This window comes from Gouania willdenowi, chromosome 19 (genome assembly GCF_900634775.1).
Source record: "Gouania willdenowi chromosome 19, fGouWil2.1, whole genome shotgun sequence".
Classification (NCBI taxonomy): Eukaryota; Metazoa; Chordata; class Actinopteri; order Blenniiformes; family Gobiesocidae; genus Gouania; species Gouania willdenowi.
In genome coordinates this window covers 2,497,202-2,517,366 of record NC_041062.1, presented here as the reverse complement: position 1 = coordinate 2,517,366, position 20,165 = coordinate 2,497,202, and the positions used below count along the sequence as shown (strand labels likewise).

Here is a 20,165-nt window from a genome sequence, read left to right as displayed (position 1 = left end):
TTAACTGGTCAGCTCCATGATGGATCAGAGGAACTCCTCCTCCTTTTGCTTCTCTATTTCTGCACAAGTTGCATCGCCACCACCTCTGTTGCTTTCCAGCGTTTGACTTCACTCATCATGACGCACTTCAGTAACTTTAAAGAACTCTTTCATTATTTTACTCTGTACTGTGATGGATTTCTTTTTTTCTTATTAGCTTTCTTCTTTGTGTCTGACAATGTTGAGCGTTGTGGGAGGGGGTGACTGTCGTGTCTTATGAAGTTAAGACAATGTAATAGAGGAAGACCGCAGTGAGGAGGGGGCTGCAGAGGGGACGTGTCTGTTTCTAATAAAACATGTTCCAGATGGATGTCTGTACATCGTCTGAAGGTATATCAAAACATTTAAACACTCACCTGGTGTTTTTTTTATGCATTGACGATAATAAAGCGTGTGCAAGCATACAGTATACCTTAGCAGCTCCGAGGGTATTCTTTACATATTGGAAAGTAACTGCTTTACCACAAGCACCCCAAGTGTCTCAAGAATTTATAAAATAAGTCATAATTTAATCAAAGGCTGTATGAGTTGGTCAGAGGTCAGTTTCGACTTAAAGTGGCTGGAGATGATTTATGTTTTTTATCAAAGACATGCTGTAGGCTTCATAGATCAATAAATCAAAGATTACTTGCTTGGAAAAAAATGGTTAAAATTGTCGTAAAAACAAGGAAAGGTTTGGTACATTGCATTGTGGGATGTGGAGTCCCGTAGACGGATGCGTAGAAGTGTTTTTACTTCATTCTTACTCTGATTTCTTGTGTTTGCTCCAAAAACTCTGTCAAAGTGACTTCCCAGCGCATTTCTGAAAGTAGTGGCAAAACAATGGTGGATGTTTATTTTGGAATTTACACGGAAAAATCCGGATCCTGATGAAATGTCTCGTGGAGTACAAAAAACTAGAGCAAAAGTTGTTTCAAATGAATCATTGTCCTCTTAGTCTGGCAAAAAACACAAGAAATCACATTAGGAATGGAGTAAAAACAACTCTCCCGGACTCCACATCCCACAATGCAATGTGCAAAACTTTTCCGAAAATGTCAATAGGAGAATGTTTACTGTGGGGATCAAAACAAACTATTTTACTGCAATTTTAACCCTTTTCTATCTTTTTCCAAGCAAATGTTCTTTGATTTATTGATTAATGAGGCCGACATCTTGTAGTCTGATAAAAAAAATTGTGTCCACCACTTTAATCATAAGAAAATAAACCCAGCCGAACTTTATAAAACTGTGCATCAGGATAACCATGGATATTATTGAAATTTTTAAAGTAAGGCATGACACTACACATTAAAAACACCGAATATAAATGACAAGCTATCATATATACTATGAGGGTAATGTTGGGAAAGCAAAATGCTCTTTAAAGTCATTTCCTTCTACTCCTACAGTCTGGTTGTGCCTCTCTTGGCTGAAGGCTTTTGCAAATCTTTCAAATGGTCTGTCGTGTCATTGTGGAGGGATTCTGGTCCATTTTTTAATTCAGTCACATTGGAGTATTTTTCCAGCATAAATAGTCTGTTTAAGTTCATGGACAGCAGTTCAGACAGATCTAAGTCCACGCTGTAACTGGACCACCCTCACGCTGTTTTCCTAAAAGTCCTTGGGGTTAATCAGAACGTTTTTGGCAGGTTTCCTTGTGTTGAATCATGAACATATAATATATAAAGCACATGACCTGCAGTGCTTTATATATTGTACTGGGTCCCAGAGAAACCTGAAGTCCTAGATAAGAAATTCCACTCTGGCGATGGATTTCACCATTTTTCTTCATACGTACCGTATAATATATATTATCTCCCACTCTGATTCTTTTAAATCCTAAACATTTTTTCCTCATTCATAACGTTAATGCAAGGTCTTTTCAAATGCTTTTGTTTGTTTATGAATTCATGCATTAAAAGTGATCTGTAGCAGTGTTCAATTTAACAGTTTTAGTCATAGTCTTTTTTTACAAAAAATGCTTCATGTTTTAGTCAAAATTCAAATTTAGTCTTCAGGACTATTTCAGTTATAGTCTAGTTTTAGTCAAATAAATGACATTAAGATTTTAGTTGACTAAATCTGTTCCAGATTTACCGGTAGTCGACAACAAAAGAGTTTATGCATTTTTCAAAGATTTAGTTACCATTTATCAAGCTGATATGGTATGTACTGTATTAATGTTTGTAAATACACACAGACATATTTAATGTGAACAATGCATAAAACCACATTATCAAATTAGTTTTGTTGGATTCCATCCCATGTGAAGATATTAGAGTTTTGTTTCTATTAGTTGACGAAAATATCAACATCTCGATATAGTTTTGTTTTACATGTATTTTTCCTAATTAGTAATAGTCCAGTTATTGTCACTTAAAATGCAATCAACGGAAACTAAGATGGAAATTCTTATTGGTTCTGATTGGACGAAATATATATATAGACTATTTCGGTAAGAGAATTAGTCGACTAAAATCTAAATGTCATTTAGTTGACTAAAAACTAGACGATAGCGGAAATAGTCCTGATGACTAAATTTTGACTAAATCAACATAGTATTTGAGTCAAAAGATGACTACAACTAAATAAGTGTTTTTCGTTACCTGATCAGTGTTTGAGGATGAAGTTGTTGCTATAATAACCTTTTTTCAAAGAATCTACTTCTCAAAAAAGAGTATTTGGATGTTTTTCTAAAAGAAATCCAGTTAAATCGTGACAAAACAACAGTAACTTCTCCAAAAGTAGTGACTATTACACAAAGCGGTTCCACTAGCGCTTAAGCCTGTTTGCACGCGAGTGACATTAATCAGCTAGAGTGAATAAACGGCTGTCAAATGACCACAAATCCCAGTGCGATGCCTGTCACGTAAGCAGTCACTCTGGCTTGAGAAGTCATCAACATCTGAGGATGTTTTTACGGCTCTTAAAGCGGCTTCAGCCCCTTCACACAGAAGTTTAGAAAAACAGGTTGAGCAGAAGAGCTGGTGTGGCACCCTTTCCCCAACGCTGGTAGAGGTCATCGTTCTGGCTTTGGAGTTTACTGGACAACGTGGCCATGCACAGTAAAAATCTGATGTTTTAACAGCCTGTGAGGCAGGAAAGAGGAAAAGCTGTGTTTGTTTCGTGATATTCCCTGGCCAGGTGGATTGCATGTGCTCTCCAGAGGATGCTTTATTTTCCCCCGCCACAAAGTGTGGAAGGGGGATATACTGTAGGTTCGTCCGTCCGTCCGAGTTAAAGGGGACAGCTTTTCTCAGAAACTGTTTAAGATAGGATAACCAAATTTGCTGTGTGGCTTCAGGGTATCAATATCTTGATGGAGTTTGAAAATGAGAAGCATGCAATTATTTCTTCTGGAGTTATTGCATTTGTTCTGTTTTTTTTACTCTGTTCGAGGTATCTTCAAAAGGCACAGCTTTTCTTAGAAAATGTTTAAGATAGGATAACCAAATTTTCTGTGTGGCTTCAGGGTATCATTATCTTGATGGAGTTCGAAAATGAGAAGCATGCAATAATTTTTTCTGGAGTTATTGCACTTGTTCTGTTTTTTTTTTTACACTGTTCAAGGTATCTTCAAAGGGGACAGCTTTTCTTATAAAACGTTTCAGATAGGATAACCAAATTTGGTGTGTGGCTTCAGAGTATCAACACCTTGATGGTGGAGTTCGAAAATGAGAAACGCGCAATCCGTTTTTTTTTTACTCTGTTCGAGGTGTCTTCAAAGGGGACAATGGTCAATTACAATTGAATTAAAAGCAAAACTGTGGAACCATGTTGCAGTTCTATGGTTTGCACATACATAGTTAATAACCAGTTCATTTTACCATTTCAATTTTTTTTTTTAATTGAGGGGTGTAATTACACAAAAAAAAAGGCTCACACCAAAAAATATTAATACCAATATTTTCATTGATTAGGAAACCAAGAGATAAAAAACAAATCAGATGATAGATAATATTTTTTTGTGTATTTTACAGCTGATTTAAGACATGAGATGCTAACAGAAATTTAGACAAAGTGGAAGAAACATTTTCAATTGAAACAAAGATGACCTATCCTTGTTCTCTTAAAGTATTGCAGACTTTGAGGCATCAGGAAACAGCGTCTGTGATTTTGGCTCTGTCTAATAATTGAGGGTGGAGTGATAGTCGAGTACAAAACAACAAAGTCTGGACACCCTCTGACATGAGTCCCAGCACCTAAGTCAAGCATGTCTTTTCTTTTACCTGTCATGACACCTAATCCAAGTCCGATCAAAGTTTAGGCGTGACTCGACTTCGGGGATTTTGCGAAGCATCAAATTCCGGTGTCTTTGCACATCTTCAAACAGAACAACGCTCACTTTAACACCTTTACTGTGTGTAAAGGTCTCTGTCGTCAGTCTGCAGTTAATCTCCCTCCCACACCATCCATGTGCGTCGCACTGGGGGGGTAAAGGGAACTAAGTACCCAGGGCCCGCGGCAGGGGGGCGCCCTCAGAAGTCTGTTTTATATATAAGTACAAAAATGCATTTGAAACATTGTTAGATTATTTATGTTGGAATGAAAAGGGCCCTGTGTGAAAATGTTGCACTAAAAACAATGATTAATTTTGTATCAGGGCCCTAGCTACCACCCCCTTTAAAACAGTGCAAATGGTACGGCCCACATGTGCTTCCGCTGCGGTGGATGTGACAAGGAGCGTGAGATAGACAGCAGCAGGAAACCATGTCTTTCCTCAAGAAAGGAAAACCAGGCCAAAAATAAAAGAAAATAAAGGTGAACTTTAAAACACACATCTTTTTTAGGCAATATATTATTTCTCTTGAAATTAATTACATGCACTCATGTGCATTTAAATGCTGGAACATTCCTTTTGCACGTCAAATCTTAATTTGAAATAAAATGATATTAAAGACTACATTTTGCTGCCACTAAGTTTAATGGTCAGTGTCCCCATGATTCCAATTATTCTATATTTACTTTTTATTATCCCATCATTTTAGCCACTAAACTGTAGCAAAAGTCAAAATTCAATAAACCACTAAAATGTAGGATCACAATTTAAACATATGTAACAAGACTGAAACAGGCAGAAGCAAAAATGCTTATATACCCGACATACAGTAAATCATAACATTCAAGTTTCCTTTTCCAACAAAACACACAAAAGAAATGCAAGCATTCAACAAAGTAAATGTGAGTTGCCTTTTTTTAAATCATAGAAACGAATAAATATACATGTAATCTCTTTTATATACAACATTTAATAAAGAACACATCATGTCTCTCATTTTAATTTTTTATCAACATTATTCCACAATTTAACCCCTAGAACAGACACATAATTTTTTTTTTATTTATAATTTTGCTTTTGGTAAAATAAACATAAATTAATCTTTAAGGCTGTGTTTGCTGGTCTGTCGATGGTAGTATTATTGAACGCCTTCTGGAAGAGCATGAATTTTTGCTTTCAACATTAAATGTGTTATTTTATAATGAAAAATACCTTTAAATTTCATGAGTTTTGCCGTGGGGGGGTGGCCTGGGGCTCCTTGGCGACCACTCTTTCTGCTGGCCTGGCTGCATCTGTGGGCCCGGGGCGGCTCCTCGGTTTGCAGTAGCGGTTTTAGCACATACACTGGTCTACGATGCACTGGCACGCCTTGGGATGTGGGATAAAACTCGTACTGGGTTTAACTTTAGACACGTTGATCCCAAATACCTGCTTAAAATAATCTATTCTTACCCACGCTTTCTATCTCCTGCCTTGAGTCTCTCCACCCTCCCCCCCCCCAGGTGTAACACTGCTCTCCCTTTTTACATTCTCCCTATAATAAAAAACATAAATAAATCATGAGTTTTGATTTAACAAATAACGGATGTGTGTGGTCATATTATCCTGCTTTATTTATCGACCGTACAGCCTTTTCTTTGCAATAAAACAATATAATTTACTGTGGTCTTAAAAGTGGTTCCCCAGAGTTCTACACAGTATGTCATACAGTATATGAGAGTATCAAAGTACAATAAATTGTAAACAAGGAATTGCAATTAAGTACATTTTTGAGATTTTTGTCTAAATACTTTATATGTTGCCTCCAATATAATTTAGAGTCATTTATCATAGCTGCTTCTTAAAATTCATCAGGTAAAAATAAAGACGTTGGTATGTTCATCACCAGCGTGTGAGAGAAAACTTTGGCACGTTAGAAACTGCCATTGTTTTGGCAAGTTGAGTTACAGGGTTTTTCCCTGGGAAATCTCTGGCCTTTCCTTTACTTTCTCGATAAGGTTGAAAAACAACTATCCTGTTACGGTCAAAAATGTTACGCCTATTTTTTGCCCTAGTATGCCTCGTTGGAATATTCTCAATAATTTTGATGTGATTAATAAAATTAGTATGAACTTGTCCTACTTTTGGCAGACTGTCAGATGTATTCCACACTCTGTTGCTATGGACTTACAGTTCAAAACACAAACAAACCAGTGGACTTCGAAGAAGATTTACTGTATTATCACGTTCTTCTTCGCCTGGATAGCATTGGGATGGAGAATGTTTATTGATTAAAAAACAAATGTCACTTTTCTAATAGAGTCAAATGCACCACTGCTTGTTTAATTTTACAGTTTATGTTGTTTAGCTCAACAGAGACTGTTTGGATTTTGTCTCTTACTCACTCTCTTGATTTATCCTCTCCTTTTCCTTCTCACTCCTTAAGAAGCTGTTTTCTCCTTCGTGCTATCATCTTCTCGTAAAACATTCCCAGAAGGCTTTGGACTAACACTCCAGATCTTATATTTAAATGCCCAACAAAAAAAAGGATCCATGTCAGCTATATGGATTATAATGAATCATCTATATCTGAAAAACTCATAAAAGTGGTGGTGACCGGAGCTTTGCTTGTTGCTGTTGGCATTAGCAGGGCGTGGAATGAGTTGGTGGGAAGTGATGAAATGGTAGAGCATGTGTTAGCAGGCGGAGACCAGACTTACTTACTGGGAGAGGAAACGAGTTCAGAGAAAAGAGGACGGCACGTTGTTGGTTTTCTGTTTCCTGACAGTGATGCTCCACATGCGTAACTGCATTTCTACTGGGTATTTTTATGGCTCTCTTGATCTCTGCTTTTCTCTGTCATACCGGATAAACACTTGGAGTGATTTAGTGCTCAGGGAATCGAAAGAACATATTTTACCTTCTACGGCAGACATAGGCAACTAGCGGCTCGGGGGCCACATTCGACCATCGGTCTAATTTTATGCAGCCCCCAAAGTAAATGTAAAAAATTGACAGAAAAATACACAAAATAAGAGCAAGAATACATTAAAAAATACAAAGAATTACACTATTGCAGGAAAATACAGTAAAACCCACAGAAAATGCTCCAAAAACACACAAAACTACTACAAAACGACAACAGTAATGCACAAAATTATAGAAAATGACAACAAAAGTACACCAAATCACAAGAAAATGACAAAAAATTACTCAGCAAACCCACAGTACTAACAAACAAGCAAAACGACTACAGAAATACACAAAAATTACTCCAAGAAATGCAAAATGACAACACAAATACACAATAAGACTCCAAAAAAACATATATTTCAGAGGAAAAATACACAATAGGACTACAGAAATGCACAAAATGCCTCTCAACGAGCAAGACAAGAACAAATACACACAGAATGAGAGAAAAACACACAAAATTACTATAAAAACTCTTTGTTCTTTCCTGTATTAATGCTCAGATCACTCATTATTCTAAATGCTGACATGAATGGGCATGGACATGTGACCCTCCGATCAAACTAACACATTTTTGTGGCCCCGCTGTGATAAAAGTTGCCTACCTCTGTTCTACGGCTTCAAAAACCCCTTAGCTGAACATTTACTAGCAACAGGCTAAAACGTAGGATTCATCCCGACAGCTTTCGTATGCCTCTATGCGGTCATAAAGTGTCTAATATTATCCTTTTTTTTCCCATGCTCTTTCCTTCCTCACGTTCAACCGGATCCCCCACCCCAGCCTGTGATTGTCACCCTGTGGGTGCAGCCGGCAAGACCTGCAACCAGACGACAGGACAGTGTCCGTGCAAAGATGGCGTCACTGGCATCACCTGCAACCGCTGTGCCAAAGGTTACCAGCAGAGCCGCTCGCCGGTGGCCCCCTGCATAAGTGAGTTTCTCCTCCTCCAGACATGCTCATATTGTGGTCCTGGTCTAGAGGAGGACAGGCATGATATCACACAAAAAGCAGCATCTACTCAAAACATCACGAACATAATTGGAAGCACACTTCCTCATATCCTGAAGTTACTCTGGGTTTCTAACAGTTACACCCAACCAATTCTATCGACTACATTTACAGTATTTGTGGTTTCCAAGGCAACAATAGAGTAATATAGAGCAGCTTAACATATGCCTTAAACCAGTGTTTCTCAAATGGGGGTACGCTGTGGCGCTATGTGAAAAAAAAAGAAGAAAACATAAAAAATATGGGGTTTTATAATGTTTTTTTTTTAGTTCATGATAATCATAATAATGATGATTAAACTTGTTTGAACACAAAGTGAAAATGCAAAGGTCAGCCTTGGTTCCACAGCAGGCGGGAGGTGACCAAAAATGATCAAAACTATAGAAATAAATCTATTCATGAGGCACTAAATACAGTTTCATTCACTTATTTACAAAATGAGAGCCTTTAAAATGTACGTTGTCACTGATTCATTCATCCATCATTATGATCTATAGTTGTTTTTTTCACAGTATTCTGAGTTAAATGTTGTGGTTGGACATACATGGAATCAGAAATAAGAGAAAGGGGTAAAGTTTGAGAACCACCTCCTTCAACAACAAAGATGTAAGATTAGCATGTTCTGACATGTGATCTCCTGTTATATTAAAAATATCCTTTTTTTTTTCTCCAGCTCATTAAAAAGCTTGTGTGCTAACTTTATAGAAGCCCATTTCTGCCACTAAGAAATAAAATAAAAAATGACTATGGCAAGTCATAATTATGAGAAAGAAAGTGAGGAAATTATTTTTAATGTAAATTTGCAAAAAAACATACAAAAATGTGACGGAATCATTTTATAAAGGATTATTTATGTTCTTCCACAATTTTATAAACTATGTACCATGTGTTAAATTCTAAGAACCGAAAAAAACGTGTGTTTTGAATAAATTATTATTATTCAAAGTGTAATTAAGAATGGTAACAGTGTCGGTAGACTGCTGCAAATGCTCAAGTTTCTATCTCGTAATTATGACATTCTATCTCATATATATGGCTGTCTTTCTCATTATTATGACTTTCTTTCTCATTATTATGACTTTCTAACTCATAATTATGACATTCTATCTCATAATTATGACTTTCTTTTTCGTAATTACGACATTCTATCTTTTAATTATGACTTTCTATCTCATAATTATGACTTTCTATCTCATAATTATGACTTTCTTTCTCATAATTATGACTGTCTATCTTATAATTATGACTTTCTCATAATTACGACATTCAATCTTTTAATTATGACTTTTTATCGCATAATTATGACTTTCTGTATCATAATTATGGCTCTCTATCTCATAATTAGTACTTTCTATCTCATAATTATGACTTTCCCATAAGTGTGACATTCTTTCTCATATACATGGCTATCTTTCTCATTATTATGACTTTCTATTTCACAATGATTACTTGCTGTGGTGATTTTATATATATATATATATATATAGAGAGAGAGAGAGAGAGAGAGGTGTAAACATGCTTCCATATAATTTACCACCTTAGCTCTGCAGTCCCACTGTGACAACTATATCAGACTTTTAATTTCCTGTAAAATGAAATTTATTAATCCATGTAGGTTATAAATTATGCTCATACTCCAGCACATACACTTATGTGCAATATACAAAAAAAAAAAGATAGCGCTCACCGTAGTCATCCATGGAGCTCCGCGGCGTACCCACTCCTGCCACTCTGTGCCACATGGCTCAGGGTTGTTTCTCACACATTCTGCTTCGAGGCAGATGGTCAAATAGAAAAGACGACTGGGGTCATGGATGGCAGACGGATTTCCTCTGAGTGTCACTGAACCATGGAGTGTGATCACAAACAAGACAGAACGTCATGTGCTCTTAAACACATCATTTAAAAGTAAAATGCTTTTCTTTGGTGGAATGTGTATAAATCAGTCACAATAAATGCATTCATCTTTATATTTGATATTTTTTTGAAGTCAGATATATTTTGGATTTCCTCCAGGGACAATTAATTTGGCCTCTCAGCCATGCATAAAAGTCTTTGGTCATCACAATATTTTCCAAATGTCTTTACCCTGCATTAAGGGAAATTATGGATCAGACGCTCGAGAAATATTATAAATGAAAAGAATAAACACGAAAGAAAAAGAAAACGAAAGAAAGAAAACACTTTCGCTATATAATTAATTAAAAGACTGTTAAGTGCACACATTACATAAGATACAAATAAAAATAATAATAATACAAATGTACAAATATAATAATAATAAAAATGTAACTAATGTACAGTGCTAATTTGGAAAATACACAAATAACAAACTGCTTCGTCATTGTACATCAGAAATGTTCCAGCTTTATTAACAGTGTTGGGAGTAACACATTACAAAAGTACAAAAGTAACAAGTTACTGTATTATATTCCTGTTTTTCAGTAACGCAGTAATATAACGCATTACTGAAACAAAAATGTAATTAAAAAAAAAAGCAATATATTACTTGTTACAATCTCAGTAATGCAAGTTACATGGAGACTTTAATGAATTTCACTGATATTCCAATGAAAAGAAGAAAAAAAAAGAGTCAAAAAAGTATTAAAGACATCAACATAAATTCTACCCATTTCTGTGGCGTAGAAGAAGAAACTCCACATTGTGTTATAATATGGCTATTTAGACATAAGATTTTTGTTTAAGTTATACAAACTTTTATTTGGTACTGGTATATAGCCTTTTATATCTATTTAAATTACATTAAAAATGTATTTACATTTAACATTTCCAGTCATTTGTTTCATGGTGACTCGGGGATGTTTTTGTTAGCTTATGTTTACGTTGTTTTGCAAATGTTGCACATTTTAAAGCATCGGTTATGTTTAGTTTACATTGTTAAATATGAATATGTTACGGTGTTGACGACTGATTCAAAGGAAAATAGAATATTATAAGGAAAAGGCAAGTGTTTTTACACATTTGTAGACATTAATCCGTAATGGTATTAATGTAATAAGATTAGTATTTTAAAATGGCTTCACATAACATAAATGTGATAACATAATAGTGTAACTTGGAGATGGTTATATGGTAATACAAATATGTTATGTTTTTATGCCTGTAACTAGTAATATCAAATGTATTACAACACTGTTTATTAAAACCAAAATCAACAAAGTGTATTTCATTAATTCTGTGTATCTGGAGCATGTTAAAAGCATGAGCTTATATGGTTAAGTTGCACACACTTGTTCTTTTCTACTTTGTGTGCCACTGGAGCCTCATGATTGGCACCTTACCCCTCCCACACCCTCACCCCACCCCCTGAGGCTCATGTACCCCAAGAAAAAAAAGGTAATCCCATTAAGTACCCAATTAGTATGAGGGCAGCAGCCCTTATCGGAGCGAGCCTTTCATTATCTGCCCATCTTCACATGATGTGGTCACGATGGCACAGGAGCTCAGCGGTCTCCAGCGCCTGCAGCTGGCCCCACAAAGCTCAGATGTTTGTTTTTGTCTCCTGGATATCCATATTTCATGAGAGACAACTGCTGCTTTTTTCCAGGAAACATCCCCTTCACTTATTCCAAACCTTCAGATCCAATCAAAAGCTGCTCCTCTGGGTTGATGCTAAGCCGATGACCTAGTAATTCAGCGTATGCCTAAAAGCAGGAGGCCTGTTGTTAGCATTAGCATATGTATTGGAAAAGTTGCATATGAATAAAGGAGAAATCCTGGAGGAATTCCACGAGGCACTTTTTAGTGCAGCCAACAGACGCAGCGAGGGAGGGCCGCATCTGTCTCATGACAGTCCAACCAAAACTGGACCCCTTAGCCATCTGTCCGTCTGTGTGTGCAGGCCCACGTGGACATAACACCGCAGCGTTAACCCTGCATCTGTCAGGATGAGGGCTGATCCAGTGTGGCCACTTTTCCAATAAAATCACTGTCTCAAAGAATAAACTTCTCTCTCGGCTGCCAATTTTAAAACATTAACGCTATTGGTATAATTTCATCAGATTGGTTTCTTTAGTTTAACTCTAAAATGTAGTTAACTCGATCTCCATTAGGTTATCTGTTCTATGGGGTGCCGATTGTAAAGTTGCGCATGCTAAAATAAACAGCAAGTTTTTGCAACCATTAGCAACAAACCACGTTTAAAAAATGTATTTGAATTTGAATTTTGACCAGATTTACAGCAATATTTGTGAAAATTGTCAATTGTCAATGTTAAATGTAAATGTAAATGTTAAATATTAAATATAAATGTTAAATATAAATGTTAAATCAAAATGCTAAATGTTAAATCTAAATCTAAATGTTAAATATAGATGTGAAATCTAAATGTCACGGGGGAAACTAAATATTTAGCTAAAAGGCAAATTTTCCGGAATAAGCTTTTTATTAGGTACTCCCGGTGAATTTGCATATTAGCTAAATATGTTGTTTCCCCCGTGACGTTTAGATTTAGAATTAACATTTAACATTTGGATTGGATTTTTTTTTTTTTGCCTACCTCTGCTTTAGAAAGTTGATTCGGGGTGTGATTTGTGAATTTTGATTTGACATTAAAATTGTGTGGACTGACGGGGGAAGGCTGGTGGGGTCATTAATGATGTATTTATTACGTTAAGGGGCATATAAAGACATATAAGAGTTGTATTCTTCTTACTCCTCCTTTCCAAACATGAAAATGTTTCATTTGGACTGTATTATTATTTGATGTAATAAAATATGTTGTTTTGCATTTTAATGAAAGGAACAAATACATAAATAATGAATAATGTCTTTCCAGGGATGTGTAAGTGCCACAATCAAAGCCCACATTATGGCAGACACAGTAGGAGTTTGTCGCTCCTGTCACCACCAATAAATGTAGCTCCCGGTGTTTATGCAGCGTGTCTCTCTGTGTGCTTTCATGTGAATAATTCACATACTGTATATGTCACAACTTAAACTCGTTAGACAAGCTAGGAAGCAGGGAGTGTTCCCCTAAGATCCACACAAAATGATTCCACACCTCCAGTCCAGTCTCTGTTCAGATGTGCCAAGCACACTGAAGTGTAACTGTGTGTGTGTGTGTTTCAGAGATCCCCGTGGTGAACCCCACAGCTGTGGTGAGCAGCACCGAAGAACCAGCAGGTCAGTGTACACGCTCCACACCTCACCCACTGCGGAACAAAAACATGCTTTTAAAAAATTCTGGACATGAATTTAAGGTGTGGCATAAATATTAATAGAGGGTGGGTTCGCTCTTTTGAAGCTTCGGGAATGAGAACGCTAAGGTTGGAAGAATTTTTCCATTGTGTTTAAAACCCATGCCATTGGCAGTTTCCCCAACTTTGAGCCTCACGTTAGCTTTAAAATATGAGCGTAGATTGAAGCCAAATCCCACAGATATGCTGCAGAGGTAATTTGCCGCTGAGAACTATGTTCAGTTTGTCCTTCAAATTCTCCGATTTAGGCTTTGACTTAATATCCAGTTCTTATTGTTTGTTCTGCAAAGGTTTATTTTGAATTTATTATCAGTTCTGAAATAATGATTTACAATTTAAAGTTGATGTCGGGTTAGAGAGACCAGTGTTGGAATACTCAGGGCCTTGCTGTTGTTTCATAGTAAGCTATAGAAGGTAAAACTGACAGTTGTCTTTTGTAGATATTAAATGTCGAGGTTTCTAAGGATATTTTTGACTGTTTCTCGAAAACAAATAGATGATAATGGACGTTTCTCTCATCCTGCATCTTCACTTTTCCTCCCACTTCTTGGCATGTGTAACTCTTTTCTTGTTTACTGCTTCCCTGGGAAAATGCTAGGGGGTCTAAGAACACAACAGTCAATGATTTCCAATTCACCTCAGCTTCCACCGAAACGCTCAAGAGCATTTCCCCCATTTTTCTCCTGCTCGAACTACCAAAAGAACCAGCTTCACCATCAGAAACCCGAGGCGCCCCAATCTTTTTGTGTAAGGGGCGTTAGATGCAATTTGTCCTTGTCATGGCACAGTTAAAGGGCCTGAAGGGAAAAAAAAGGATATCAAGAGCATTAGAGCCAATTGTGTGTGTTTCCAGAGGGTCTGTCTTCTGGGTCATTGGGCGATTCACCAAGTGCTTTTCCAGGTGAACAGCCAGCAGTGAGTGACTCTTCATGGGAGAACGCACTCTGTCCTGTAGCCAGCATTTCCCCTGTGATAGCTTCTGCTCAGCCACTGTATACCGCACGTATGATTACGCACGTTTACTCACAGTTTCTGAGATCTAATGAAATCTATTCACATCTCATTCAATTGCGTGCCTGTCTAGTTTCATGCACGCTTACATGATAAGCATCTACACATGAAAAACCACACGCTCTCCTACATGGGAAACATATTTTAGCAAGCACTGATATGTAAAGTCATTTAAAGTGATGTTACATACTGTATCAGTAATGTCCACCCACACACACTTGGTCTGTGTCCGTCTACAGCTATATTTTTTGTGCAGAACTCACATCATGGTTTTAGGAAGCCGTCCTTTGTTTTCTTTCCTCGAGTCAATTGCAAACAATCTAGTACGGTTCCTGCTAACTCATGCCTCGTCATGTTTATATACAACATACTGTACGTGCAGCACATTAGACTTCTGTTTGTCTGTGGTTGTAGCAGCGCGATGAAAACATGGCTCACACTTTAACGATTCTTTTTTTTTTTTAATCAATTTTAAGAAAAATCCACACTCGCAAAGTCAAGATTTATTGGAAACGGATACTTGCACGATGCATAGATAATCACAATGTTTTGCGTGTTGCGTACGTTACAGTGGATTCACAACCAAGGGTGCCAACCAGGCCGTGCTCTTACTGACTTTTTCCAACCCGTCTGTAGTCAATCATGTTACAGTTGTATTTACACTAGCCAAAGAAATGGGACTTTGGGTGTCAAATGGGGCTTGACGTGGCCTGGATTGCCAGTGTTAGTGTCCCAGTTGGTTAGCTTTTCATGTTCCATCACCAAAACAAACAATATCGCGTTGAGGAAACTTTTAAGCATCTATGAGATCCAGTCTTTTCCTTTTCCTTTCTTTCTTATAGTTTTAGAATTCCTATTAGAGGAGGCTTAGGGGAAAGTGCCATATTTATCATATTTTTCAATTGAAATGTTTTTATTGTTAAATATTGTTCTTGAACTTTGCATTCACATTTTGGGACTGTAAAAGGAACCAGCATATTAGTTTGAAACCTATTGATGTTTAGAGAGAATTCTGCAAGAAAGACGGTGTGTGTGAGGCAACATCTGTAACCACCACCTCGCCAAATTTCTCAAACCGAAATCGTTATTTAAATTATATGTCAAATAAGTAACAGGAAAATAAAAATAATGGTAATTAAAGATATTCTTATTTTCTTGATTTCATGTTTTAGATGATGCATTTGAAGGTTGTAGTTGATGCATTTGTAAACCAAAGTAGCTACGCATGTAGACAAAAGACAGCAGGCCAAAGTTAGGCATTTATCCAGGTGATCATCTTTAATTATCACTATCATTGATGTTACACCTTGAAACGCCATCCACCACGGGTGAGTCAAGGCCATCTGTCCAATGTGTGGTCTTAGCCATCACGCTGGCAGTCGAGGCCTATTCACATTTATCCAGCCGTGACCTGCTTTCTTTGCACTCTGTTGTTTCTCAAAACGTCAGAAAACATGCTAGTCTGAACACTTTTAGCTCTCTGGCATGTTTCACTTGTCTCACAGCTGTGGAGCTGCTGTGGCGCTTTAATATGCAATCATTCACGACTTGCATTCTATAATAAAAAAACAAACCACGCGTGTCATTATTCACCTTAATCCAGTTTTCTTTCAATTATTGAGCTGTAATGTGTATTGCATTGGAAAATGTGGTTGCTCACATACTAACACAGTTTAAACATATACACGTGTTAATAGAAAATGGTTGCTAGATTGACAAACTAACATACAGTTTAGTATGGATAGAATTTTGTATCTGTATGTATTTATTTTCTGCCTGGTGGTTTGTCAATCTCTTGTTTGCTTCACATAAGTGTGACTGTTTCAGGATTTCACCCAACAGAAGTTTAAGCTGGTTGTTTTTTGTCTTTTCTAGATTGTGAGTCATATTGTAAACCTGTTAAAGGGAACCTGAAGATCAACATGAAAAAGTACTGCAAGAAGGACTACGGTAAGAACGAACCCAATCTTGTCATTATAGTTCAAGTCTGTGTAAAGCAGAAATAAATGTGTGTTATGAGTTTGTCACACCACAGAAACATGTGTCATTCACCACTGAGCCAAATTTGAAAGATGAAAAAAATCACTAAGTACAGTGTATAAAATTAGGTCTCAACATCAGGTAAAAACAAGTGCTTCTCTCTGCTCTGAAACGCTGGGGGCGCGTCAGTGGGAGGCGATGGAACCACGGCGCCGCCTCCGTGTACTGTGTCTATGGGAGAGAGCAGTGTGAAAGCAGCTCCAGTGTTGATAGTGCTTCCAAAAATGCTTGGATCAGGCCAAACAAGGTGTCAGTCTGAGTCCAAATATGTACATCCCTCCCGCGTAGAGTCAGAACTGCGCCCGCTAGAGGCAAAACACAAAATCGCGGTGCAAAAAAAGTGCTAATTTCATGGAAAATGTGGCACCAGCGGACACGTTTTTATTCCCGCGTGTCCAAATATGTGGTTTGTTTTTGGCTAGGGGCCCAATTGCGCCCGCTGGAGGCCAAGGGAGTTTGGTGTGCTTCAGCAGCAGGGTCGGGTTTATGCTAATGATGGCTTTGTTAAGTAACGTGGCTATGATTTCTGACCCGCCCATTTAACCCTGAACACAGAAATTGGAAACAGTTTTGAAGCCTAGCTCCACAGTTACATTATAAATGGTTTAATGGCATTTTACATGTTTTAAGGAAATACATTTATGATCTATTTAATGTGTTTAGAAGAAAATGTCAGAATTTGCTTTACACGGACTTTAATGAAAGACTGTTTGCTGTCCTGACCCAAATCTATGTCTTTTTATTTCATTTTCAGCGGTCCAAGTGAATGTCTTAGACATGGAGACAGTGGGGGACTGGGCCAAGTTTTCAGTTAGTCTGGTATCCGTTTACAAGAGTCGGGGCGAACCCTTGAAGAGGGGCGACAGCATCCTGTGGGTGCACATGAAGGACCTTGCCTGCAAATGTCCGAAGATTCAAATGAGCAAACGGTTTTTAGTGATGGGTGGCAGCGAAGGAGGGACGGGCCCCGGGGCGGGACCAAGCGGGGCAGCCACCAGTCCAGGGGCGGAGCGACTGGGCTTGGTGGCAGACAAGAACAGCCTTGTGATTCAGTGGAGGGACGTTTGGACAAGACGTCTGCGGAAGTTCCAACGCAAGGAGAAGAAGGGGAAATGTAGCAAAGCATGATGGGAAGGCATTGTCTAACCCTACCTCTTAACTCCATCACAACGTTCATGAACCCTTCCTCTTGACTTCTTCGTCCCCTCAAACATTTTTACTCCACAATCGTGGGATCAGTGCACAATACAGACTGCATGTACCCTACCTGTGTTAAGGACCACACTTTGTGTATATTGTATCATTTTTTTTCGTTTTCTTTTTTTACTTTTCATTCGACTTTGTGATGCCACTTGTCTTTTTTTGTCGGATTGGTTTGCCTTAAAAAGGGACCATTAAAAAGGGTTTGAAGTGTAGACAAAAGAAGACGCCTTTTCCTCAATCGTTGACGACAGTGGAAATGTCCACTCATCCCCAAGTTACAACCCCCCCCTGACCTCCAGCATCCAAAAGTGTCTCCTTCCTCTTTATGTTTCACATGTAACACTGCTAGGGCTCAGATTTCACACATTTCTGAGGATTTTATTCCACAGGTTTTCTCACTTCAAAGACAATGTTTAGTTATTGAAAGCAAACTTTAGCTCAGACCTGAAAACCTGTCAACATTTATAGAAAACGTGGTCTTTTTTAAAAGCGCCTGATTGCTCCAACGTGTGAGGACTGTATGTATCTGATCAACAGAGGGAGGAACTAAGGGCTCCCTGTACAGGGACGTTTGCCACAACAAACCTCAGCTACATCTTCTTTCTACTGCTGGCCACATTAAACAGAATTCACAGAAACGTTTCTCATGTAGCCTCGTGTATCTACAAGTATGTGACACTCCTGCCCGTGGTACAGTTGTCCTCTTTGGCAACTCAAACCTTTTGTTTAGTTTTGAGCAATGAAACCATGTTGGCATGCTTTGTCTGTGCCACAATCCTTCAACAGTTCTCAGTGTGACTCATTGTTTATCATTTTTTCATTAAAAAAAAAAAAAAAAAGTCTTCAAATGGCTGGAATTTCAGAGGAACACCAACACTTACATCCAAGGAGACTTTTTTTTTGCTTCATGGATAATTTCTTCTGTGGGTCACTGGTCTTTCAGATGTTGCTGTGTGGCCAATGTCATGTCTTTGTTTTTCAATGTTTGAATATTTTCTGATGTGTCTGAGGACTGGCATGCTTTTGTTTGCCAAATAAGAATGAAACGATAGTTTCTTTTCATGCAGTGGAAAAAAAAACAACTAAAAACAAGTGGGATAAACAACGTAATTGTTTTTCTCCAGTGTATTTTGACAAAATGAATGAGGCTGGAAAGATTTTAGTGCTCACTGATTGTATTATGACATGAGAAGATCATATTTCACTCCTTATGTGCTTTGTTATGTTTGCATGTTTGTGGTTTTTGCTGGTCCATCAAAACTGCACATTGAGCAGAGAGCGACTGAAACCAATTCGAGCATTGAGATCCAAAGGAAAACTTCCCAAGTCATCCTCCAACACCCACCCACCCTAATACTGTACTCTGTCATCTTTTGCCAAATAAGCGTAGTCAGTTTTCAAATTCAATTACGAGACCATGGAAGTCCGGACCAACAAAAACCGCAGAGAGACTCGTCTGGTTGCTTTCAGGCTTTTTTATCTGCCGTTTTCTATTATTTCATTTTACAAAGGACATTGCAATTTATTTAAGTAGAGTTCAAGTTAAACACAGTTTTGAGGGGCACATCGAACTAATATACCAGTGAGTGTGCCGACAAGCATCTCATTCTAGCTGGTGGTCATGCTTCTTTGGCTTAAGCAGTATGTTTGGGTTGTCTTTGGTCCAAAAGTCTCTTTCCTCTAATTGCGTCCCCATGTCAGCCATTTCTAAACCATTGTGCATGTTGTGTATTTAGTGTCCTAGATAACTGACACCTGCCAGACTTATCTGTGGTGTATAGTGCTGCACTGTAGCTCATGTTTTCACTTCAAACTGCGAAGAACACAAGTTCCCATTTTATGATTGTAATTATTGGTGAAATGATGTCGAATGAAGAATGTGGACGGCTTGATAGTTGATGCTATTAAAAACTGAAACACAATTAGATGTTGCTTAAGTCATTGTGGCTTTGCTTGTGTGTCACCAATTATTTCCACGGGAGAGACAAAGTCTGATTTTGGATACAAGTGGTAGAGATACACTAAACTTGTGTGTTTTTTTAAGAATGTCTGATCTTTGTTCTCTAATGCCACGTTGGCAAATACAAAGTACTCTAAGAACTCACCATTCACACGTTAACTTAGATCATTGGTTCTCAAACGTTTTTGGCTGAAGTACCTCGTTCTCTTATTTCTGAATCCAAGGTACCCCTCTTTGTCCAACATTTTGAATACTTTTTTTTGTTTTTACTATAGATCAACACATTTTAAATAATCTAACTTTGTAAATAAGGGGAGGAAATAGAATTTAGTGCCTCATGAATAGATTTTTTTTTCTAATTTCCTGTCATCTCCCACCTAGTGTGGGACCAAGACTGACCTTTGTATTTTCAGTTCATGTTAAAGCTGCAATATGTAATTTTTTTTTTTGGCGTCATTTGGTCAAAAATCC

General features: G+C 37.7%; 1 protein-coding gene across 1 annotated transcript in view; it reads left to right on the top strand.

Annotated features, from left to right (window-relative positions):
• The window catches only part of ntn2 (netrin 2), a 46,963-nt gene extending 27,307 nt beyond the window's left edge, over positions 1-19,656 (top strand). Inside the window, exons 4-7 of the mRNA XM_028476996.1 lie at positions 8,034-8,183; positions 13,353-13,406; positions 16,367-16,441; positions 17,286-19,656. Coding sequence (XP_028332797.1) covers positions 8,034-8,183; positions 13,353-13,406; positions 16,367-16,441; positions 17,286-17,659 — 653 coding nt within the window. The 3' untranslated portion in view covers positions 17,660-19,656. The remainder of the gene's footprint in view (positions 1-8,033; positions 8,184-13,352; positions 13,407-16,366; positions 16,442-17,285) is intronic.
• The last annotated feature ends 509 nt before the right edge of the window (positions 19,657-20,165 follow it).